General features: G+C 48.8%; 1 protein-coding gene across 1 annotated transcript; it reads left to right on the forward strand.

Moving 5' to 3' along the window:
• The first annotated feature begins 1,519 nt into the window (after positions 1-1,519).
• On the forward strand, positions 1,520-25,013 carry Mpp2 (MAGUK p55 scaffold protein 2). Its single transcript, XM_051178444.1, has 12 exons — positions 1,520-1,683; positions 2,944-3,062; positions 19,600-19,752; positions 19,888-20,037; positions 20,344-20,571; positions 21,317-21,448; positions 21,555-21,660; positions 21,747-21,815; positions 22,013-22,174; positions 22,871-23,073; positions 23,389-23,517; positions 24,614-25,013. Exons 1-12 carry the CDS (start codon positions 1,602-1,604, stop codon positions 24,788-24,790), a joined length of 1,710 nt encoding a protein of 569 aa, XP_051034401.1. The 5' UTR covers positions 1,520-1,601; the 3' UTR covers positions 24,791-25,013.
• Positions 25,014-25,232: the final 219 nt, after the last annotated feature.

Consider the following 25,232-nt stretch of genomic DNA (forward strand, 5'->3'; position numbering starts at 1 on the left):
GGGAGCCCATGCCTATGGGTATGGCCTGAGTTTTCAAACACCTCCTCATGCCCTGTCCCTCTAGATGTAGTGCTGTGGGCTGTCCTTTGCTTCTGGATCCAAAGGAAGAAATACCAAGTGCTCCCTTTCTGTAGCCAGTCCTCTGTTGACATCTCAGCCTCAAAATCTAAGGATGAATCCTGCTTCTTATCATTCGGTGGCCATTGCACTTCCCATGGGTATGGCAGAGACCCTGCTGTGCCCCTCATCTGAGGTCAGGCTCCTCTCCCACCCCTCCCCCCATTTTCCATGGGGGCATTCCTGCTTTGGGTTCTGCGAAGGCAAAACTAGAAAGTTCCTTCTCCATTCCTTCCCCATGGATCAAAACGGCCCTTGTTACTATGGGAGGCTCTCTTGCTTTAGTTAAGGGCAGTTTGGGGGCTATGTGAGCAATATCACACACAGGACGGGAATTTAGACATCTTGTGCTCACTTATGGCCCCATTGTTTCTTCTTTTATCACCAGGCTCATTCCTTTCTTTGAGTCCAGGAGAGGATGTGGGCCTGTGTTCAGATAGAGCTGTCCCTTTAAATATCTCTGCCATCTCCGGGTTACTGTCCTGGTGTGTAATCCTGCCTGCTGCCATAGCAACCAGGGGTGCAAGGCAACCTGGTACCATTCTTCTGGGAATGTCTGGAGGTTGGCAGCATCAGCGGCAGCAGTGCCTTGGTAGTGGCCTCATGGGCACACATGGGCACACATGGGCACACATTGGTACAGGCCCGGATAGTTAGTGACTAGGGCCCTTTCTCTTACCCACTTTTAGTCCTGCTGCATAAATGGGCCCTCATCTTTTCCCTCCCCCAGTTCTAAAGGGCCTGGCTTGCTCCTGGGCATCACCCCTCACCTGATGAGTAATAATGGCAAAGGCAGAAGCTACTACTGAGATGGATTCGAGGGCTGGCTCCATGGGTACCACCACTCTATCTCCCCCTCCACCTGCTGCCCCCTGCTTCAGTGGATGACATTTGAGGTTAAGATATTTGCCTCTTGTTAAAATGGTATTACTGCCTTCCTGCACCTACCAGGGAGAGGGCCTAGAACTGTTCTTGAGGGCTTTCTTTGGTTGAGAGGGTTATTGTAAAGAAGCTAGCCTGGAGTGAGGGAGAGGGCAAAGGTCAGAGAAGCGGGTAGGAGTCAGCACTGGATGAAGTAGAGGAGGGAGGGACAGAGGGGTGCAAAGGCAAGATGGGAGTCAAGTTCTGTCGGCCACCCGGGATTTCTGCACTGGCCGAGAGGGAGGCCCCAGTCCTGAGGGACTTACCTCAGTCTGGCAAACCCGATTTCATTGCCACCTGCCTACCTGCAGCGGTGACAGTGACAGGGATGAGGCCAGTTTAGGATGACTCTCTCCTGCCACCTCCCTCCTCCCACCCATTACCGCCCCCTCCTCACCAGCAGGCAGGCTTTGGCCAATCAACAAGGCGGTCCAGGAGGCGGAGCCTTGCTATTGGCTGATCCTGCAGCGCTCCGAGAGTCCCGCCTTCTTTAGCTCAGCCCGCGTCTGGCTGGGAAGGCGCCGACCTCGGGGAGACTGTTCCAGGATTGCCAAGAGGTCGCCATGGCCTGTAGCCCAGACAGTGGGGCTTCCTTGGAGGGGATTTCCCTGGGATCATCTGAAGAGGCAGAGCTCTGTAGGGAAGGTAGGAAGAAGTGGGGTGGAGAGGCCAGGGTATTCACCCTTTAACTGACCCTCCCATAGTGGGCTCTGGAGCACCTGGGCAGCGGCGCCCTTAGGGGAGATCTGGATGCCTGTCAGGCAGAAGAGCTGATCTGGCACAGGGCATCACTCTCCCCACCCCTGTTCAGTTCCCACCAACTCCCCTGGGGAGTCGGTGAGCAGCACCGTGGACATCTGGCAGAATGGGAAGGGCTTTGACTTGGCTTCTTTGAAAGCCAAGAAGACCTTGTAAGTCTCTGGTCCTTGAGACGTCTAGGCCTGGAAAGGAAGGGTCTGGAGGCAGACTTGGCTATTGTTTATGGAGAAGATGGGGAAAGAAATGGGGGCTCAGAGTCCTAAGCCATCCTCTCCAAGCTCCAGTTTTAGGGTCCCCTCCGGCCCACCCTCACTCTTTGGAGGAGGGGAGCTCTGAGGAGAGGGTTGAGAGGTGCCAGGGAGCCTGTTTCCCCACTCCCCCCTCCTCCAGGGCTGGATGCTGTTATGCAGATGTAGGCGTGGGTGGTAGAGTAATGATACCCCCTGCCCATCTTTGCTCCCAGCTGGGCACAATGCTTTTTTTCTTCCTTCCACCCCTGGAGCTCCCTCCCACTCTCACTGGGGAGTGAATACAGACCCATGCCCCAGAGGCCATTTTCAGGTGTACTGATGTCCTTGGTCACATCTCAACCTAGACTGAGAGTGCTCGTTCCTGGGGCGATGTGGCTTTTAACCTCTGCCCTTGGTACCCACAGCCATCCCTGAGTGCTTGTTCCTTCAACCCCTGCTCGCATTCCAGGCTTCAGTTTTGACTTTTCATCATGCATCAATTTCTAAAGAATGATGTTTGTCTGAGCTTGGGACAGGACTTGCGCAGTATTACGCTAAGCTAGTGGTATATAGCTCCGACTGGTGCTGCTTGACCCTGCTTGGACTCAGGGACCTGCTCCAAGCACTGTCTTACCCTTGAGCCTGCCAGCTACAGGTGGCTGAGTCCTCATGCTTTGGCCCAGGTAGAGGTTGAGTGGGAAGTCTGGTACTTTGGTGCTGGGCAGAATCTGGGAAAGGGAAAAAAGGTTATTAAAAACTGCTGCCTGCCCCTGGGATCTCTGTCTGAGACACAAGGCCCTCTGTGAGAGGAGAGTAGACAGTGCTGTTGGGTGACTGCTGTGGGTCTGCAGATGGGAGGGTGTGTGCTGGAGTTCTGTGCCCACTGACACTCAGTGTCTCACTGCCCCTCCCCCAGCCATGCAGCAGGTCTTGGACAACCTGGGATCCCTTCCCAATGCCACTGGCGCTGCCGAACTGGACCTGATCTTCCTTCGAGGCATTATGGAAAGTCCCATAGTCAGATCCCTGGCCAAGGTATGGTGTAATGGGGAGGTGGGTGGTGTGCCCGGGAGCCTCAGGGGGACCCTGGGATTGGGGTATGTGGCAAAAGGAGCCACCTGCAAGGGGGTGGAAGCCTGGGTGACGAATCTGAGGGAGCAGGCAGAGGAGCGTCTGTGGCTCCTGGCTGCACCTGGCTGGTGAGGGGTGGCAGGGGGAGCATCAGACAGAAGAGCTTGCCTGTGGGTTGCATTCTGCGGATTGGTTCTGCCCACTGCCCACTTCTCTGTCTTTGGGTGTTTGTGCATGTGTGGCAAGTGGGAGACACACCCAGTAACAGAAAATTATAAGAATTTTGTAATGGGCTGGGTGGTGGTGGCTCATGCCTTTAATCCCAGCACTCGGGAGGCAGAGGCAGACTGATCTCTGTGAGTTCGAGACCAGCCTGGTCTACAAAGCTACGCAGAGAAACCCTGTCTTTCGTAGAGGACAGGTGTCTACTTGAGCCTGTGGGGGCAGAGGAGGCCTCTTGGAGGGAGGGCTAGTATGAATCTGGAGGGTGCAGAGAGGGGCAGGCATCTCAGGTGACAAGACAGCTTGAGCTGCTGAAACATCAAAGTGAGAGGTAGTTGGAAGTGTGAAGCTGGGGCCTCAGGTGCCAGACCAGGAGAGCGAGCTGTGAAGGTGGTGGCAGGTTGTGAAGGGCCCTGGGGATCACGCTGGGGGCTCAGATATTGCCCCTCAAGTACCAAGCAAGCTTTGTACATGTTAGGCAAGAAGGGACAGAGATGTAGGTGTTTAGGAGCGCCCTCTCTGGATCAAACGAAGGGTTTCAGAGATCAGTTAAAGGCCACGTGGTAGTTAGAGCCTGGTGCTGAGAAGGCATGGGGAGGGACATACTGGGGACCAAGTGGAGGAGGCTGCTGTTGACTTTAGCAGAGAGTACAACCTCCTTCTCCTGTGGGGGAAGGAGGTGCTCCTGGGCTGGGCTGGGCTAGAGGCAGGGCTGGGCATGCTGGGAAGTCAGCCTGCAGGCTGGGAAATCTCAGTAAAGGCAGGCATTCCTCTCCTAGGATCTAAGGGTCAAGGAAAAGTTTGACCAATCACTGAAGGGGAGAGAATCACTGATTTCCCAGGGTGGGACAACTCGGCAAAGGGGAAGATCCAGGGCTCAGGTGTAGGTAGAACCATGAATGAAGCCTGAGACTGACTTGGGCAGTTGACTTCCAGGGCCCAGGCTGGGAGGAAGCAAAGAGTCAGGGAGAAAACCCAGGTGAAGGTTGGGGTCTCTTTGAGGCTGCATGACGGCTGTGGAGTGGTGAGGGTTTAGAGATGGAAGAGAAGGCCAAGGTCAGAGAGGGAAGGAGGAATGAAATATTACCTAGGATGGCAGTTCTGGGGGATGGCATGTCCATACAGGGTGTGGCTGCTACAGACGTCAGGGATGTTAAAGAGGTCCTGGAGGGGAGGACTGCAGTGAGGGTGGCCATGGCTGCATGCACCTGGGAATCAGAGGCAATGGCAGGTGACAGAGCAAGGCAGTCAGCAGGGCTTTCAGGAGGGAATGGCTGGGAGGCCGACAGGACGGAGAGGCAGTAGAGAGGGTGGGGTTTTCCTTTGTCTTTTGTGTGCATGTGTGTGTGCCCATGTGCACACATATATGTGTGTATGTACATGTGTGCATGTGAGTGTGTGGTGTGTGTATGCACATGTGTGCATGTGAGTGAGTGTGTGTGTGTGTGTAACTCAGAGATTGAAGTTGGGTGTCTTCATCACTTTTCTACCCTATTTTTTGAGACAGAATCTCTCACTGAACTTGGAGGTCACCAATAGAATAGACTGATTGAACAGCAAATCTGGGGGCCCTTCACAGCCTAGCTTTTACTTGGGTGCTGGAGACCCAAACATAGGACCCCATGCTTATACAGTAAGCTCTTTACCAACTGAGCTGTCTCCAGCCCCAGATGGGGGGTTTTCTATAGGGCCTTGTGGGGACTTTGTCATAGGATGGTGGTAGCCTTGGTGTAGGGTGTGGAGGCACTTAGGTTCTGCTGGAAGGAGAGAGGCTGTGTTCCAGGGACACACCCGGCATACATTCTTGTCACTGTACATGAGAATCTGAGGCAGGAGAACTATGATTTTGGGCGACATAGTAAAGCCCTGTAAAGAACAAAACAAGAGCCAAGCATGATGACCTGTCTCTTTAATCCCAGCACTGAGGTGTAGAGGCAGGGGCAGCAGGAGTTTGAGGTCAGTTTCAGAACTGGAGGTCATTCTGGGCTGTGTGAAATACTGTCTCCAGAAACCACAAAAGGAAAACACTCAAAGCAAAGAAAAATGCTAAAAAACAATCAACACACACACACACACACACACACACACACACACACACACACAAAGAGCAGATGATTAAAAAGTTTGAGAAATTCTGGGGAAGAGAAAACATGGTTGGAACAAGAGAAATGCAGTGTGTGTGTGTGTGTGTGTGTGTGTGTGTTTTCCTTGGTCATTGAAGATGACACTTTTTTTCAAAATTTAAAGCGAGAAGCATGCATGCCTGTGGTGCTAGCTACTCTGGAGACTGAGGCAGGAGGATAGCTTGAGCTATCCTGGGCAAGCCTGGGCAACACAGTGAGACCTGTCTCTTAAAAGAGAAGATGAGGGAGGAATTATTTGTTTTGAATGTTGAGCACATAAGCCACAGGCTGGCAGGAAGCTCCATCTTCCTGGATGGCCGCTGTGTCTTCAGAGCCTAAAACAGTGTTTGCCACATAATTGGCTTTTGCAGAATATTTTGTTGAGTGGATTAAATAGAAAGGGTTGAAGAAAATAATTGTAAACACTCCCCAAACACCCATTTCCATAACATTAATACCGAGACTGCTTATTTTATTAAACTTATGCTTTCCTTTTAAAGCCCATACAAATATATGTGTATATTTTAATATGTATGTGTGTTTGTGTGAATATATGCTACATGTGAGTATCCACAGTGGCCAGAAGAGGGCATTAGATCGCCTGGAGCTGGAGTTCCAGGGGTTGGTGAACCATTTGATGTAGGTGCTGGGAAATGAACTCGGCTCCCTCAGAAGCAAAAAGTGCTCTTAACTGCTGAGCGCTCTCTCTAGCTCTTCCTTGTTCCTTTCAAAAAGTAAAAACATTGTATATTACAATTCACTTACCCCCCTTCCTAATTTCTACTGTTGTCCCTTCCCAAGAGTAAATAAACACTGGTGATGCCATTTCCCAGAATGCTTGCTGTCCTTGTCTATATACGGGTTTAGTCACTAACAATATGCCCTTGTCATACATGCCTTTAAGTTTCCCATAAATGGAACGGTAGTATAATGTGCTTCTGCCTTTGAGGTTTCTCGTTCACATAGGGAGCAAAGTTATTGATCTAAGTGTAGGTAAAGATGGTGAGATTAATTTGAACTATTGTGCACCAATTGTGGTATGTGTCACGTGCAGTTTAGTAGTTCCGCTTCTGAGAGAAAGGGTGGCGCTGCAGATTTTGCCCTGAAGAGGACAGCACTGTTGTGAATGTCCTTCTATCCATGTGTTTATGCATAGATGTGACGTTTTCTCTGGGGTGCACTTGGCAGTGGAAGTGCGGAATGCATGCATTTTTGAGCCTCTATGTCCATAACCTTCCAAAGGTGGATTCAGAGTTGTGTGGGTTAAGTCACATCTTCTGTGGGTCACAGACTCAGGGCTGGGTGGTACCCAGCTTTTCCCAATGTGTGGCTTCCCTTAGTAACATTAGCCGATGGCCTTGCCCAAGCACGTGACAGATTCCCAGAGAGGGATTGCTGGTTCTGTCACTCATTCATTCCCTCATTCCCTCATTCATTCTTTCCCCCTTCCACTCATCTATTCGACAGATATCTACTGGATGCACCCAGCATGCACCGGGATAACAGCAGATGAACTCTGACTTCCCCTTAGTAGGTCCCACAATGCTCACATACAGCTTTGTTGATAAGTTAACGATGTACTGAATCATACTGTAAGTAGAGTCCTTCCTCTAGAAATGTTTGGAGCATAAACAGGTCAGATTGTCCTTCCAGAAAATTCTGGGCATGATTCTCAATGCAGAGAACTCTCTTGAAGATAGTGAGGACACTTGTTTAATTCTGAAGCCCACCTCGCCTGAGAGGATAGTATGCTAAGGGCATCCAGTGACTTCTCTCATCTGGTTCTGGGACAAATTCTTTCTGGGGAAAGAATCTCCCAGAAGGACTTCAGAATAGTAAACCCCTCCCACCTCTGTGTGGCTGATCATTAGCTGTGGAGCACCATTGCTCATCAAAAATCAACACAGCCCCTCTCTTCACTTTCCATTGCTGTGGGAAATGGGACCCACTTCTTATCAGTGTTAATGATTATATAGCCATGGATGAATTTGTCAACCAATAGAAAAAACACTTTGGTTAAAGATCCAGCTGAAAAATCTTGGTTCTCCTGAAAGAAGTAGTCCAGAACCCCTGGTGGCTTCAGGTTAAAGTGTTTGTAGTAGTTAGTACTCTGCCTTTGAGGAGTTGGGCTTGACTCTCGTCTCTGAAGATATGGCAGACATATGGGAGGCTCTGAGATGGACAGAGTTGGGGCCAAGGATGGGGTGCCTGAGGGAGCAACCCCAGAGAATGAAAGGTTCTGAGGGCAAGCTTGGCAGGCAGCTCAGAAACCCAAGGGTTGGCTGTAGATAGAGGTGGCTGACACCTGGGAGGGCTGACATGGACCTAGCAACAGGTGCTTATATGGCAGCCAATGCTAAGGTGAGAAATTCAAGGCTAAGGCCATTTAGAAACCAGTAACGTTGCTGACAGCAGGCTCACCTGCCTGCAGGGAGGCATGGGAAGTGGTATTTGAAGGAATCCATGATGACAAACAAAGAGCAGACCCCGGCTGGCTTTTGGGGTGTCACAGTGGTTCTCACTCATGGGTTCTGGGCAGTGTTTATTCTGGCAGGGATGGCATGGCCGAGTTCCCGGCAAGTGAGAGCATGTGATGGAAGCTCATCATGTCACCGTGGACCAGGAGCTAGAGAGCAGCTAGAAACTAGGGACTGGGCTCTAACTTTCAATGGACCATTCCAGTGTCTTACTTCTGTAGGATAGGTAGGTAGGTCTACCTCCTAAAGGCTCCACCGTGAGCCTGTGGGAGGCCTTTCAGGTTCAAAACCTGTGGTGTAGTGGTCTGTTGACCTCTGTGGACATCCGTTGTTTCTTCTGAGAAGTGAGGAGAATGACACCTGTTTGGTAAGAAAGTCAATGGTTGTGGCGGGTGGTTACGGATGTGGAAGTGTTCCTGTGGTGTAGTCTTAGCCATCAGCCTGATGTTCCTCAGGAGGCTTTGTTCTGTGGTTAGGCTGCAGTGGATGAGCTGGCTGAGCAAGTGAGGGTGCAGCAAAGCCAATAAGGTCGGAGCCTTGACAACGGTGTGTGTGGTGAGGGGAAGGTGTGGCAACGGAGAGCTCGGCAAACCAGTTAGCTTTTGCTACATCCCAAACTACTCGATGTGCTGTGGTTTAGTCCTCGTGGTTTTGTGGGCAAGTTGGGTGGCTCTTCTGGCCTGGGTGAGCTGGGTGATCTAAGATGACCTCTCCCATGACTGTTGTCTCAGCTCAAAAGGCTGCAATGCTTGAGATGACTGTATCTCTCTCCATATAGTTTCTCAGCCTGTAGGAGGGTGGTCCCGTCTTCCCTACATGGTGATTTCTTGATGGAGGGAAGACAAATTCCAGATCACACACCTCTGCTTGTCTGCATGACGTTTGCAAATGTCCCAGTAGCCAAAGCAAATCACTTCTGCTAAACCTTGATTGAAGAGTTCTGGAACGAACACTGCTTTCTGGCACTTGCTTCAGTTACCAAGTTTAGTCATGAGCCCAGAGTTCAAAGGAGAATTCTGGCCTTTGCCAAGATCAGAACACTTGGAGTGAGAGGGTGGGAGAGTTTGGCAGGGAGATGGCTATGGCAGCTCTGCGCTCGCAGTCTGTTGTTGGCTCTGGCTCAGAAGTTGGCAGAACCAGGATACTAGTGTTTCTTCTACTGTCAACTGGCCATGTCTCTGGCCCCCAGTTTCTAGATCCTGCATTGAGGGTATGTGTGAGGGTTACAGTCTTACATAGCCCAGGCTGGACCTTGACTTCACTGTGTCACAGAGGATGACTTTGAATTCCTGCTTCGACCTTCCCAGTGCTGGGATTATAGGCATGCACCATTGTGCCTTGTTATGTTATGCTCAGGATCCACATGGCTTCCTTCATGCTGGGCAAGCACTCTATTAACTGAGCTACATCCCAGGTCATGTTGAGGATGATTTTGAGATCAGAATGATACATGTGGTTACATGTATGGACATTCAAATCACTATCCTGGATCCCAGGTCCAGTGCTTCTGATAATTGTATATGTATCAATCACTTCTACAGAAAATAAGAAGTCTTGTGGGTTTGAGGAGATGGCTCAGCAGTTAAGAGCACTTGCTGCTCTTGCAGAGGACCCTGGTTTGGTCCCTAGAGTCCATATGACAGTTCACAACCATGTGTACCTCCAGGCTACTCAACACTTTTATCTGGTCACCTTAGGACCAGGCACAAACATGGTATACATAAATGCATGAAGGCAAAATACTAATACATACAAAGTTTAAAAATCAGTCCTAGTAAAAGATTAACTGAGTAAAAATGGTAGGGAAAGTAAATTTTCACTTAGTAAGTAAACTCAAAGTCCCAAACTGGGTCCCTAGGGTTTTACAAAGATAGCATGATCCCCTAGGGTTTTACAAAGATAGCATGATCCCCTAGGGTTTTACAAAGATAGCATGATTCTCTGTTTTTAAAGGTAAAAATAGCTACAGTTGCATTCCCTTTAGGACTGTGTAGAATCCATACAGATGTAATAAAACTTAAACAGGAAGCCAGGGAATCATGAATGCCAGCACTGGAGATGCAGTGGGTGAAGCCTGTGATTAGACAGAGAATGTTGTCAATTAACTCCCAAGCCACTGGGCTTAAACCAATTATGAAAACACATCATGAACTCAGCATTGTGAAGCTAATGCTGAACTCCTAAGGCCTCCAGAAGTTGGCAATTATGATGTGTTCAGCACTGGTGAGCCAGCTGTTCTTCTCAGCCCTCCAAAATGTTTGGTTTGTGTTTAATGGTTCCCTAATCAGAGATTTCTCTAGGCTGCAGAAGATGAGCTTGGGACTGCCTATGGGTAAGAGTCCAGGCCGAAGCCATAAGAATACAGGTGGAACAGCCTTTGATGGGATCAGGGGCCATTGCGTTAGTCAGAGTTCTTAGGAATCAAACTACAAAACTGGTAGAATGAATATATAAATCATACACCCACATGCACATGATTTATTAGAGTAGTTAGTGGCTTACAATGACTGGTTCCTGATGGAAAGTTAAAGAATCCAGTAATTCGGTCCATAAGACAGGATGACTCATCTATTTCAACCTTGTGCTGGAGTCCTAGGGAATTCCTTGAGAGCTGATGGTCTTCAATCTATGAAGTCAGGGTTTAAATGAGTTCACCAGACCCGAGATAAAAGATAAATGGGTGTTTTACTGGGGAACAGTTTACACAGATAATAGTAAATAACTGCCACGGTCTTCCTGCTCCAGAAGATGCAGTCTCTGCCCTTCTGATGCTCTCTGTGACCCGAGAGCGTAAGCCTGACACTCCTCTACCTTAACAGGGTCATGTCCCATCCACCTGAAACCATGCCCAAAGGGTGTGGCCACTACAACAAGTTCACTGGCAAGGTGAGCTATCCCTACAGGTCTGCATGGGAATCCTGGAGAAGCAGGGTTTAACACCATCGAAGGAATGCCTCAGCAACATGGTAGATGGACTTGCCAAGAGTGAAGGCAAACAGGCAAAAAAGTGAAGGCTTCTTCCTCCCACATCCTCTTCTGTGAGCTGCCACCAGGAGATGCGGTCTAGATTTAGGGTGGGTCTTCCCACGCTGAATGATCTAATCAAGAAAATCCATCACAGCTGCTTAAGCTTTGATTGACCATAGATGTAGTCAAGCTGACCACCAAGGTTCAGCTACCATAGTCATTATGTCCAAGAAGGAAGGGGAGTTGCTTTGGAGGTGCCTGGCTCCCTTCTTGATCAAGTTAGTGTCTTCAGCTGCTTTGTCCTGCCTCCATCCACACAGCAGAAGGCACTACAGCCCAAAGGAGCAACTTCTTAGGAGCCCAAGACAAAGACAGATCTCCGGGTCAGAGCTGGATCCCAATAGCCAAAAAGCTGCAATTGGGCTGCGGTACTCACAGTCCTGGTACCCCAATACCTTTGTGCTTTCTTGCAATTCATATTCCCAGCACTGGCCTCTGGCACAGAAGTGACCCAGAGCCAGGCAAGTTTCTGTCTCTCTCAGGCTCCGTAGACTGCTCTGGCAGGTGCTGCCCCTTAGAGGCTTGTTTCTGTCCCTGTGTAAGATTCTTGTGTCCTGTCAATGGCCTATTCCCCCTTAACAGGAACATTGGCAAGCCAAGAGAAAGATGGACAGTTTAGGTGGCCATGCTGGATGCTGTCCCTGTCCTGTTTGGGAAAGAGAACGGGGAAAGGACCTGTTGTACACCAGGCATTGGGTCTGTCTTCTTCATTCCTCATTGTGTGTCTATGAGATGTTACTAAGGTCTCATTTCAGAAGACTGATTCCAGACAATTGTCTCCCGACCTTTGCATGCATTCTGTGGCATGCTTCCCTCAATAAGTAAAATGTAGTAAAATAAAAAATTAAAATCTCCCTGTGTAAAGCTGGGTTTGCTGGCTGACTCATGCATGCCTATAATCCCAGGATTTAGGAAACTGAGGTGGGAGAATCATATGAGGATGAGGATTTGATAGCAGCGCGGAGACATATTGGGAGCTTCACCCCCAAAACAACCAAACAAAACTTCGCCTATCTTGTAGGCTTAGAAAACACTGTGGAATTAAAAAAAAAAAAAAAAAAAAATGTACCCAGAGCCATCATCCATCACTCAGTCCTCTTCAATATGTGGTAATTTACAATCTTGCTTCATCCACACTTAACACCTGCTTCCCTCTCTCCTGAAACAAACCCCAGATGTAATCAGCTTTATCGATAGGCATTTCAGTATGCATATCACAGATAAGATTCTCTTCCTTCTTTTCTCCTTTGCCTTTCTCTCCCCGCCCCCGCCCTCCTCCCCCAAAGCACACAACAGGGTTTCTGTCCTGGAACTTGCTCTGTAGAACAGGCTGGCCTTGAACTCAAAGATCGGCCTGCCTCTGCCTCTTGGGTGCTGGGATTAAAGATGTGTGCCCACATGCTTAGCTGAAGATTTTTTTTTTTAAAGTTCTAACACTACTATTATACATAAAAAATGAAACAATAATTTATGTGTCATTTGTGTATTATTCTGTTTATGTGTGTGTATACTTTTTGTTGTTGTTTTTAGAAACAGGGTTTCTTTGTGTAGACTTGCCTGTCCTAGAACTAGCTATATAGACCATGCTAGCCTTGAACTCACAGAGATCTGCCTGCCTCTGCCTTCCAAGGGCTGGGACTAAGAGTGTTCACCTCCACTGCCTGGCTGGTATATGTACTTATATTTGTGACTTTGAGCATGGGTGTAAGGCCAGGGGTTGATGTCTTGTGTCTTTTCTTGGTCTCTCTTCACCTTTATAATCGTAAAGATACATTTTATTTATTTATTTATTTATTTAGTGTGTGTGTGTGTGTGTGTGTGTGTGTGTGTGTGTGTACATGCAACATATTCATATCTGGTGCCCAAGGAGCTAGAGGAAGAAAGCATTGGACCTCCTGAAACTGGATTTAGAAGCAATCAGGAGCCACCATGTAGATGCTAGGAACCAACCAGGGTCCTCTGCAAGAGCAGCCAGTGCATTTAACTGCTTTTGAGCCACCTCTCCAACTTTTGCTTTTTTAGACAGGGTCTCTTACAGATACCAAAGCTCATCAGTCTGGCCAGACTGACTAGCCAGTGAACTGCAGGAATCTCTGTATCCTCTTGCTACCTCTTCATTTCATCCCTGCTCCACCTGCTGGTATCACTGGCATACCCCGATTCCACCTTTTAACATCTGTCTTGGGCATCTGACTTCAGGTCCTCATGCTTGCAAAGCAGGAACTCCACTGATAGTCACCTCCCAGCCTCCTATTGTGCAGTTTTAATGAGCAGCATCGAGGCATCCTGGCAGTCACTTTTGAAGCCACTAAAGGTGTATCCACAATTCACACCACACATCAGAATAAACTCCAAGCAGATCAGAGACCTAAATGTGAAACCCTAGAAGAAAACAGATTTGCATATAGGAATAACTCCCCCAGCCTCAAAATTCAGATGCATGAAGGATTAGTAAATTCAGCCATATTAAATATATATCTTTTTGCAAGGCAAAACTGCTATAAGCAGAATCCAAAGATAAATGACGAGCTAGGGGAAAATGATTTGCGAAAGATGTCACAAATAAAGGGCTAATCTTCTCAATATAGAGAGAACATTTAAAAATGGGAAAAGGAAAAAATCAAATAGAAAAATTGGCAAAAGAAATGAACAGACAGTTCACACAAGATACCCAGATGGTCTTAAACATACGAAGAGATGCTTGGCTGCACCCATAATAAGCAGCATGCAAATTAAGCCCCACTGATAGATCATTTCTCATTGGATTGACTGGCAGGCATTCAGAAATTTGGTTAGTACTGGGAGGAGTTTGGAGACGCTGGAGGCAGAGGAAGTTGGGTGCAGCTCCATGGTATCTAAGACATCTGCTTGAACCAGCTAGACTTCTAACAATGTGTGCAGGATCTCCACAGATAGAGAGCAGTATGCCATGGTTATTTACCACAGTCTTATTGCAATAGTAAAATACGAGAAACTATGTGAATATTCAGAGCCTGGTGTGCAGTAGAGTCTTGTAGTCATTAAAAAAAAAAAAAAACAAAAAACAAAATAAAAACAATAGCAATAGAAGGGGATCTACATTTGTTGTGTGGGGTGGTATCTAGAGAGGACTGTTATGTTGGAAACTCAGATAACAGCCAGGTGTGGCGATGCTTGCCTTTAATCCCAGCACTTGGGAGGCAGAGGCAAGAAGAGGATCTCTGCTAGTTCATGTAGCAAGTTCAGGCTAGCCTTGGCTACATAGTGAGACCCTGTTTCAAACAAACAACCCCAACAAACAGGGCAGGAGAGATGGCTCACAAGTTAAGAGCACTGGCTGCTCTTCTAGAGGACCCGGGTTTGGTTCCAGTACCCACATTGTTATTCAGGCATCTGTACTAGCCTGTCCTTGAGGTTCTAACAGGATACGCCCTCAGCTGCAGCCACTAAGAGCACCACCTGTGCACATTCACTATGTTCCTTTTGAAAAGGGCCCTGCCCACCTCCTGTCCCTCTCTCTCTTCCTCTCTGTTCCACCCCTCCCCTCTTTCCTCTCTTCTCTCTCCTGCTGCTCTCTCCAGAGGCCAATCTCTCCCCACCCCCTTTCCCTTTTTATGGTCACTTTTCCTAATTAACTCTCCCAAAACAAAAACAAAACCCTTCTTCTTGAACCCTGCCTCATGGCATCTTTCTCTTGAGCGATGTTTTTCTTAATGGCCGCTCACAACTGTCTGTAACTGCAGTTCCAGGGGATCTGATGCCCTTTTCTGGACTCTATGGGCACTGGCATGTACATGGTGCACAGGCATACTTACAGGCAAAGCACCCATACACATAAAATAAAGAATGAGTAAAATCTAAAATCAAAATCCCAAACAAACAAACAAAAAAGAAAATAAAAGAAAGAGAAATATGTCAGGCAGTGGTAACACATGCCTTGAATCCCAATGCTTGGGAGGCAGAGGCAGGCAGAGCTCTGTGAGACCAGCCTGGTCTACAGAGCAAGTTCCAGGACAGCCAGGACTGTTACACAGGGAAACCTGTCTCAAAAAACCAAAAGTAATATAAAAAGGCATGTATGAAGTCTTTCTTGTTGGACTTTCTTTGGACTGTCAGCCCCCAAATAATGACACAGACTTATAATTATGAAAGCTAGGCCTTTAGCTTAGGGTTGTTCCCAACTAGCTCTTATAACTTAAATTAGCCTTTTAATCTGCTTTCTGCCACTGGCTTTTTACCTTTCCTGTGTTCTGTATGTCCAATTCCCTCCCTGTCTCCCTGGTCATGCCAGATTCTAAACCTGAGTTCTTTTCTCTGCCCGGGAGTCCCACCTAGTCTTTCCTGTCTAGCTATTAGCCATTCAGCTCTTTATTAAAACAATTGATGACTTAGGCAGATGAGGGGAAAAAAAACCCATAGACATATATTTACAGAGTGTACAAAAAGATTATCCCACAACAAAGAAGAAATAAACAGTTTAGTCTTGTGGAAAGAACATAATCCCTTCTGGGTGTGCATATAATTAGGTTACAGGGTCGGTGGGAAGGGATGGAACTAGGACTTTGAGTTTATTTTTTAGTGTGGTCTTGAAATTTGAGCTGTATCAATGTACAAATTGAAAATTAAATGGAAAAAAACATAGCCCAAATTTAAGGGGAAATAAAGCATCTATTCAGATATCACCTTTTGATGATTGTACAGAAATGGTAATAAGTTAAGAAACTTTTGCTTATAGTATTCCAACTAGACACTGTGATATAGGATGCATGATTTGATTGCTCATGTCTCCTCCAAAAAAAATCACAGAACCTTTAATGTGATTGTATTAACAGGTGTGTCCTTTAGAAGGGATTAACTCAGGAGAGTGGACCCTTCTCAATGAGATTAGCAACTTTATAGGCAGCAGGAGAGAATTAGCATGACTTCAAGCCTTTTTGGCCTCTGACTTCCTGGCATGCAAGGCTGTAAGAAATAACTTTGTATTGTTTCTCAGTTACTCTGTATCAAGGTGGTTTTGTTGTTGATGGGTCTTGCACATTCCAAGCATGTGTTGTGCTGTCTCTGACATACATGACATACATTCCTAACCCTCAGACTCATGTGATTTTTGGTTATAGCCGAAAAATGTACCAAAATAATACTTAAGTTAAAATGCTTACATTGATTTTTTTTTTTTTTTTTTTTTTTAGTTCAAGCTGGATATAGTGGCTCACGACTTGGGGTCAGAGGCAGGTAGAACTCTGTCTCAATAGAGTATAAACTGTCAGCTAGGTGGTAATGGTGGACATGGCAGCTGCCTTTAATCCTCGCACTTAAGAGGCAGAGGCAGGCATATTGGAGTTCCTGGACAGCCAGAACTACTGTTACAGAGAGAAACCCTGTCTCAAAAATACCAACAAACAAACAAACAAGCAAACCTCAAACAACAACAAAAAAACCCAAAGTAATAAACAACAACAACAAAAAAAAATCTCAAAATTGTCTATGACAGCATGTAGGCAAGTGAGAAGGGCTATATTTAAATAAAACTATCAATAGACCAAAAAACAGTTCATAGCAATACCTAGAGAAAGGAGGAGAAAGAAAGGGTTGGAGGGAGAAAGGAAAAGCCTTTTTTCTTCTCAGTGTGTTCATGCATGATTAACATGTTTGTTGGCACACATGTGTGGGTAGGTACACATACACATGTGTGTGGAAGCCCAAGGTTGAAGTTGGGAATTGTTCTCGATTGCTCTCTCTCCTTACTCATTGAGGCCGGGTCTCTCAAGGAAACCTAGAACTTGCAGACTTGTCAGTTTGTTCTAAGGCTCTTTCAAGGCTTGGATGACAGACCATCTGCTGCCAACCCAGCATTCACATGGGATCTGGGGTCACCACAAAATGAAGAACTGTATTAAAGGGTCATAGCATTAGGGAGGTTGAGAACCCTAGGAAAGCTGTCTCTCTCAGTAGAATGCCAGTGAAAATGCGGAAGGGACACTCGATGCTGAGCAGATTCAAACAGGATAACACATTCAGGCAAGGCTCCTGAGTGGATGCCAGATCCACTGGAGAAGGATCACTGGGGAGCAGGACAGCCACACAGTCTTAAAGCACAGAAAAGATACAGCTCCCCCACATAAAATTCCCACCAAAACGATTAACCAAGTCTAGCCTTGAAAAAAAACCCAGATGCATCCAGCTGTGGCCCAGTGGCTGAGCCACTTCTCAGACATCCTGCTTCCTCGGGTTTTCTTTTCTTTTTCTTTCTTCCTTTTGGTTTTTTGAGACAGATTTTCTGTAGCTTTGGAGCCTGTCCTAGAACTCACTCTGTAGACCAGACTGGCCTCAAACTCACAGAGATCCAATTGCCTCTGCCTCCTGAGTGCTGGCACTAAAGGTGTGCACCACCACCACCCAATGTCTAATTTTTCAAAACAGAGTTCCTCTGTTGTTGGTTATTTTTACTCTTTACTCTTTGGGTACCTGCCACCCAGCTCCAAAATAAACACACGGAAGCTGATTCTTTCTTATGAATGCCTGGCCTTAGCTTGGCTTGTTTCTAGCCAGCTTTTCTTAAATTATCTTGTCTACCTTTTGCCTCTGGGCTTTTACCTTTCTCTATTTCTGTATCTTTTCTTCTTACTCTGTGGTTCATTGTAGCTGGGTGGCTAGTTCCTGGTGTCCTCTCTCTTTCTTTTTGATTCTTTTTTCCCCAAATTTATCCTCCTATTTATACTCTCTGCCTGCCAGCCCTGCCTATCCTTTCTCCTGCCTGGCTATTGGCTGTTCAGCTCTTTATTAGACCAATCAGACTGTGTTTTATACAGTCAGAATAACACAGCTTCGCAGTAACACAACATAAAAGAATGCAACACATCTTTGCATCATTAAGCAAATGTTCCACAGCATAAACAAATCTAACTCATCTTAAAATAATATTCCACAACATTCTCTGTGTAGCTTGGCTGTCCTGGAACTCAATCTGAGGTCCGGCAGTGGTAGCACACGTCTTTAATACCAGCATTCCGGAGGCAGAGGCAGAGGCAGACAGATCTCTGTGAGTTTGAAATCAGCCTGGCCTATGGAGCAAGTTCCAGGATGGGCTCAAAAGCAATACAGAGAAAGCCTGTCTCAAAACAAACACAGACCAAAACATAAAAAGAAAGACTGAAACTCACTCTGTAGACCAGACTGGCCTCCAACTCACAGAGATCCAGCTACCTCCTGAGTGCTGGACTAAAAGTGTGTGCTACCATCTCCTTTGCCCAGATGCTTTAAAAGTCTGAAAAGTCTTTCTAGATTAAAGGAGAATAAGCATACTTGCTGAGCAAAAGCAGCACACAATCCTCTGTAGGATCTTGGACCAGAAAAATAGAATTACAAAGGGTACTTTCAGGATAGTATCAAACAATGAGTGTGGGTTATTAGATAACATTGCCATACGTAACTACATTACATTTTTGTGTGTGCTAATAACACAATGGTGTATAGAATGGAGGATGCTCTTACACTTTGGGATGTAGTGACTTGTGTCTGTGGCTATTTTTCAAATGAGCAGCGGGAAGAGTGCATTCATGTAGGTCCCCAAATGGCACTGCTTCATTACCCAACATAACCCTCCTTATCAGAGTCCTTAGCTATGGAACCCAGAGTTAATAAAGCAACAAATAGATGCAAGGCTCTCTTCTGGCATTGATTTCTTTGGTTCTTGGGGGTTGGGGGTTGAGAAAGGGTTTCTCTGTGTAGTCCTGGCCGTCCTGGAACTGGGTATGAAGACCAGGCTGGCCTCAGACACAGATCTGCCTGCCTGTGTCTCCCAAGTTCTGGAATTAAAGGGGAATGCCACCCCCCAAACCTTTAAAGAGATATATTTTAAAAACATGGTGTTTACATGATGTGAGTGTGTGGGTACACGTGCTATAGTTTGTGCAGGGAGGTCAGAGGACAACTTTATGAAGTTATTTCTCTCCTCCACCTTCATGTGGGTCCCAGGGAACAAACTCAGGCTGGCAGGCTTGAGTAACAAGCATACGGGATGAGTCATCTTGCTGGTCCCATGAATTGATTGCTTGCCCCTTCTGCAAAAGAAACAGTGAGCCTAGAGACCCAGGTTCAAGCCCCTGGGGAAGTTACTTTACCTCCATGGCTTTCTGATCTTGGGATACAGGATGTCTAAGATCCCATCAGGACCACAGTGTTGACCCCATATACTTACATTATCTTGGAAGATGATTTTTGGTGACCGTGTGAGTTGAGAGAATGGAAACAGAAGTCTTTCTTTAGGATTGTTCCATCCATAAACTGAGTCTTTTTAAAAACTAATTTATTTATTTTTAGTGCAGGTGTTTAGCCTGCATGTATGCCTGTGTGAGGGTGTCAGATCTTGGAGCTACAGACAGTTGCGAGCTGTCATATGGGCCCTGGGAATTGAACCCCGGAGCAGCCAGTGCTCTTAACTGCTGAGCCATCTCTCCAGCCCCCATATACAGAGTTGTACTCATCACTTGCTGGAGAAAGGAAAACAAACTACTCACGAGTGTGTGTGTGTGTGTGTGTGTGTTGTGTAGCCGGTGGGACTCAGAGTGATGTTGTGAATGGGGTTTAAGGATTAGGGCCTTGGAGCCAGAGGAGGAGAGCTCTTCGGTATCCCTGGACTCCTGGGTCTGGCTGATCTCACCTGTACTGCCCCAGGCCCACGAGCGTCTGGAGGAGACGAAGCTGGAGGCTGTTAGGGATAACAACCTGGAGCTGGTGCAGGAAATCCTCCGGGACCTGGCGCAGCTGGCAGAGCAGAGCAGCACTGCAGCGGAGCTGACTCGCATCCTCCAGGAGCCTCACTTCCAGGTTCCTGGCTGTTGGCTGCCGCGGGGTGGGGGTGGGAAGGTGGTGAGTGGGGGTGGCAGTTTGCTGTTGGAACCTGGTTGGGAAGCCACCACGAGGCATTTCCTCATTGCCCCTTCTCTTCCCATTCCTTTTCAGTCCCTTCTGGAGACTCATGACTCAGTGGCCTCAAAGACCTATGAGACACCGCCCCCCAGCCCAGGTCTAGATCCCACCTTCAGCAATCAGCCAGTACCTCCTGATGCTGTGCGCATGGTGGGCATCCGCAAAACAGCTGGAGAACATCTGGTGAGGATCAATCACACTGGTGGGGGAGGGGACAGAGAGTAACCAATGGGAAAGGAGAAAGGGCAGGTGGGAGTTGAAGACTAGGCCTAGGTCAGCCCAAGGGAGGGCCTGCATGGACTTAGGAGCTATGCATGAATGTGAGCTTGCGCGCGCGGACACACACACACACACACACACACACACACACTTTCCCTCAGGGTCCCCTCCAGTGAAGAACTGAGACAAAAATAGGAGACTTTTTCAGTGGGTATGAGGGTGGGGACAGGGACAGGAATGGGAGGGCCATCCACTCCTCTCATCACTCAGGGCGTGACATTCAGAGTGGAGGGTGGCGAGTTGGTGATTGCTCGCATTCTGCATGGAGGCATGGTGGCTCAGCAAGGCCTGCTGCACGTTGGTGACATCATCAAAGAGGTGAATGGGCAGCCGGTGGGCAGTGATCCCCGGGCACTACAGGAACTCCTGCGCAGCGCCAGTGGCAGCGTCATCCTCAAGATCCTGCCCAGCTACCAGGAACCCCACCTGCCCCGACAGGTGGGTCTGTCTCCCCGAACCCTACCCAGCTCAAGGCCTTAGAGATGGCTGGGCCTCTTAGCTGTAGCTCCCAGGTCTCCTGGAGCTGTTGCACTCTGAGGAAAAAGAGACAGCAGGCTCTCCAGGCTCTCTTACAGCCACACAGCTTGCAGGTGTGTCGCATAGGCAAGCACACATTGACTGGTCTTACGTGTAGGCATTTATGCACATATGTAAGGGATGTGTGAGCTTCTATGGCTAGGAGTGTGCAAGAGATTGTGTTAAGTGTCCTGAATGTGTAAAGAGATGCAGTGATCTTTGTGGTCTTTGAACCAATGTGTGAGTGCAAAGACCTCACCCTGCAGGCCGGTGTAAGGTGGGATTGTTACCTGCCCTGGGAGCTGCTTCCTAATTGGTGGATTGTGACGTTGTTCTCCTCAACCTTCCCTTTGGCTTGTGTACTCTTGGGGCTCTGTTCTGGAGGGTGGAAGGGAGAATACAGGGTTTGGTGCCAGTGACCCCTCCTGGGCGTCTGCTTCCTTTTTCTTGGGGCCCCACCCAGCCTTGGGCAGTTTCTCAGTTGCTAAATCTAAATCTCTTCATTCCAGTTGCCAAGGGGAGTACCAGGAGGGCAGGGTAGGCAGGCCTGGAGGCATCACTCCTTCACAGAGGGAGAGGGGCAGGGAGGGGAGTGCTGTCTGCCAAGCAAGAGAATGGACATGCTCTCTGTTCATTCCCTTGACTCTTCCCAAATCCCTGGACTCAGGTATTTGTTAAATGCCACTTCGATTATGACCCTGCCCGAGACAGTCTTATCCCCTGCAAGGAAGCAGGCCTGCGCTTCAACGCTGGTGACTTGCTCCAGATTGTAAACCAAGATGACGCCAATTGGTGGCAGGTGAGCCCTGGGCGCGCCTACAGTGTCTCCAAGTATGGTGATGGGCAGAAGAGGTGGGGTGAAGGGCCCTCTTACCCAGGTAGGTCTTTGGCATGTGCCGTTTCAGGCATGCCATGTAGAAGGGGGAAGTGCTGGGCTCATCCCCAGCCAGTTGCTGGAGGAGAAGCGGAAAGCATTTGTCAAGCGGGACCTGGAACTGACCCCGACCTCAGGTAGGAGCCCTTCTCCCCCACCTAAGGCCCCAATTTAAGACCCAGCATGACCCAATTTGCTTACTCGATTGTTTCCTTGTGGCCAGGGACCCTATGTGGCAGCCTTTCAGGAAAGAAAAAGAAGCGAATGATGTATTTGACTACCAAGAATGCAGGTGGGTAGTAATTCCTGTCCCTTCCTCACAAGTGACCTGTGGGTCTACTCTGTCTCAGGTACTGCCAACCTCGTTCCTAGGCCGGCCCGATACCTCTACTTCCCAGGCCTCAAGCACATTTACCCCTGATGCATTCTGAGACCCCTTTCCCTCCCCCATGGGCAGCCTGGTGAACAGTGCCATCTCTCTGTGCCCAGAGTTTGACCGCCACGAGCTGCTCATTTATGAGGAAGTGGCCCGCATGCCCCCATTCCGCCGGAAAACCCTGGTGCTGATTGGCGCTCAGGGTGTAGGCCGGCGCAGCCTGAAAAACAAGCTTATTCTGTGGAATCCAGACCGCTACGGCACCACAGTGCCCTGTGAGTGGGGGCCAGGGAGCGGGAGGTGCGAGGGTAGGTGGGTGTGGGGATAGGAGAACGGAGGAATGGTGGCAGAGAGGTGCTGAGCAGCACTGAGCAGAGTGAGCATCTTCAGGGACACCAGGTCAGGTGGTTCCTTTGGCGGGGAGAGCTGTGTGGTGTGCGCCCTCTGTGGGTGAATAAGGGGAACTGCAGGCTCAGGATTTGGCGAAAGGGGCTTTCTTCTCTCAAGTTTTACTTGCAAAAAAAAAAGGTTAAAAAAAATTGAGTATCTACTGTGGGATCTGGTGAAACAGGGTTGAGCTGCGTGTGGCCTATGGCAGACAAGGCTTCTAATCTAAGTGATGGGACGGCAGGAGGTCAAGGTGGTAATGGTGGTTGCTAGAGGCAGGAGCGAGAATGGTAAGCACAGATTTCTTGCCCCTTACTGTGTGGCTTTGGGCTGCTCATCGCCCTCCCTGAGCCTCTGCTGTCAGTGTATATGGGATTGGGCAAGCTGTTCTCTGAGGGTCCTCCCAGACAAGTGTCTTGTGTGTGTTTGTGTACCTGTGTGTGCACATGCATGCCAGTGGTGAAGGTGAGGGTAGGTGTGCATAAAGACATGAGTTCTGAGAAGATGGAGGGCAGGCTATGCCCACATATGCATGTTTGAGGTGGGGTGGCTTGACTCACTGATCACCCATGCTTCCCCTCCAGACACATCCCGGAGGCCCAAGGACTCAGAGAGGGAAGGTCAGGGCTATAGTTTTGTGTCTCGTGGGGAGATGGAGGCCGACATCCGTGCTGGGCGCTACCTGGAACATGGCGAGTATGAGGGCAACCTGTACGGCACACGTATCGACTCCATCCGGGGCGTGGTTGCCTCCGGCAAGGTGTGCGTGCTGGATGTCAACCCCCAGGTACTGTCTAGCCCTTCCCTTTCGTGCTTATCACTGTCCTCTACCACACTCTGCTCCCCTGAGCAACCCCTGTATGACTCCTAGAGTTCACGCTCCCCTCGACTATTGCTAGGGACCCAGCCCTTTTCCAGCTTCCTGGATTCCTCTCCAAGCCTTTTTCAGTTAGTCTCCAGATACTGGTCATTCTCAGGACCCAGGTCCCAGAACCCCAGGCACCCCAAGCATCAAATCTTGAGTGCCCACCCTGTCACCCCCACACCCTTCCTGTTCCTAGTGCATGTGAAGATGTTCTCCCAGCCTCCTCTTTCCCTGCAGGCGGTGAAGGTCCTGAGGACAGCTGAGTTTGTCCCTTATGTGGTATTCATTGAGGCCCCTGACTTTGAGACCCTGCGAGCCATGAACCGGGCTGCGCTTGAGAGCGGAGTGTCCACTAAACAGCTGACGGTAAGGGGATCTGAGTAGCGGTGGGAGGGTTTGCTAGTTGCCTGGGGTAGTGGAGCCCAGAGAGGTAGGACTTTGGGTCAATGATTTGTGCATGTGAAGAGAGGAAGGTTTGAGAGAGGAATGCAGTGCCCCAGACAGAGCCAGGGACACAGAGCTTTGACTCGAGGCCTACTATGTGTCACACTCTTCAGAAGCCTAGTAGAAGATCTGTGGGACAGAGATGGCCAATGGAAGCTTCTGGAGGAAACTTGAACGTTGTTGCTACAGTATTTCCTCAGGAATAGCATTTGCTGAGCTGTGAGCTGAATGCTCCCTGCCTGCCCCATGCCTGCTACAACAGCTCCTCTGTTCCACAGAGACGGTCTGGGTTGGGCTTGCATCCTCTGATGACCTGATGCCAGCTCTGGGCACCATGGCCCTGGCAACAAATGCAGCCGGAGCGTTTGGGACATGGCTGCCCTCAGCTCCGTATGTCAGTTGTCCACTTCCTTCCCCTGTTCCCAGCTAGCTTCTTTTAGGTCTGGGGTGGAATTAGCTTGTTTGTTTGTGGCATTGTCCTGGTCCCGGTAAGTTCTCATAGCTATAGTAAAGGGGCTTGGCCAGACTAAAGGGTACACTGGCCAGAGTCAAGCAGATCCCTGAGCCATCGCCTCACTGTGACCTCTTTGTATCTGAGCTTTGTGTTATTAATGGGAGAAAATTGGTCCTCCCTTGTGGAGCTGTAATGAAGAGCCTTAATGGGTAGCTTAATGGTTAGTGCTATGTGTGTCCTTCCTTCTTTCCTTCCTTCTTTCTTTCCTTCCTCCCCCCCTTCCTTCTTCTCTCTCTCCCTTCCTTCTTTCCTATCCCTCTCCCTCCCTCCTTCCCTCTCTCCTTCCTTCATCCCTCCCTCCCTTCCTTCCTTCTTTCCTTCCTTCCCATCCTTCAATGCATCCATCATCCATCCTGGCTAGGTGCAGGAGCACAGCCTTGTGGGGGGGGCACAGGGAATCTCTACCACTGTGGCTGGGCTGTGGGGTGAGGTATGCAGGTTGTAGATCTCTCTAGTGATGGAATTGAGCTGGAGGCACTCACTGAAGCCCCTTGTGTGGGACAGGAGGCAGATCTGAGGCGGACAGTGGAGGAGAGCAGCCGAATCCAGAGGGGATATGGGCACTACTTCGACCTCAGCCTGGTCAACAGCAACCTCGAGAGGACCTTTCGTGAGCTTCAGGCTGCCATGGAAAAGCTTCGAACAGAGCCCCAGTGGGTGCCCGTCAGCTGGGTGTACTGAGCCTTGTTCCCTGCCTGCTCGGGAATCCATCCTTCACCCCACCTGTGGCATTCCCCTACCCTGATAATGATCTTCACCCCCATCTCTGCTTTTCCCTGGATCACAGTTCCCAGCAGGCTTCAGTACAGAGGTGTGTACTACCAGGGAGGTGGGTGTTCATAGGGTACCTCTATACCCAGGTGCTGCCCACTCCCAATGTCCACTGGCCACCAGACATCCCTCTGTATGGACCATGCTGTGTCCAGGAGCATCTCGGAGTCACTCCTGTAATGCTCAGGCCAGGGAAGAGCAGAGCTGCTGGGCCCTTGTTGTCAGTAGGTCTAGGACCCTGTCAGCCTTCACTCCTCTGGGCTGGCCACACCCACCCTGTCCCCTGGCTCCTCCCATCCCTTACTATAATCCTTGGGACAGCCCTGGGCTGTTCTCAAGTGGCCAGGTACTA

Source organism: Phodopus roborovskii, unplaced genomic scaffold (assembly GCF_943737965.1).
Source record: "Phodopus roborovskii unplaced genomic scaffold, PHOROB, whole genome shotgun sequence".
NCBI lineage: Eukaryota > Metazoa > Chordata > Mammalia > Rodentia > Cricetidae > Phodopus > Phodopus roborovskii.

Bases quoted from the DNA above. Each gene is read 5' to 3' on its own strand.
- Mpp2 (XM_051178444.1), top strand. From the start codon at position 1,602: ATGGCCTGTAGCCCAGACAGTGGGGCTTCCTTGGAGGGGATTTCCCTG. The intron at 20,038-20,343 runs GTGAGGATCAAT...CTCATCACTCAG, and splicing joins AAACAGCTGGAGAACATCTG to GGCGTGACATTCAGAGTGGA. The intron at 21,816-22,012 runs GTGGGTAGTAAT...CTCTGTGCCCAG, and splicing joins TTTGACTACCAAGAATGCAG to AGTTTGACCGCCACGAGCTG.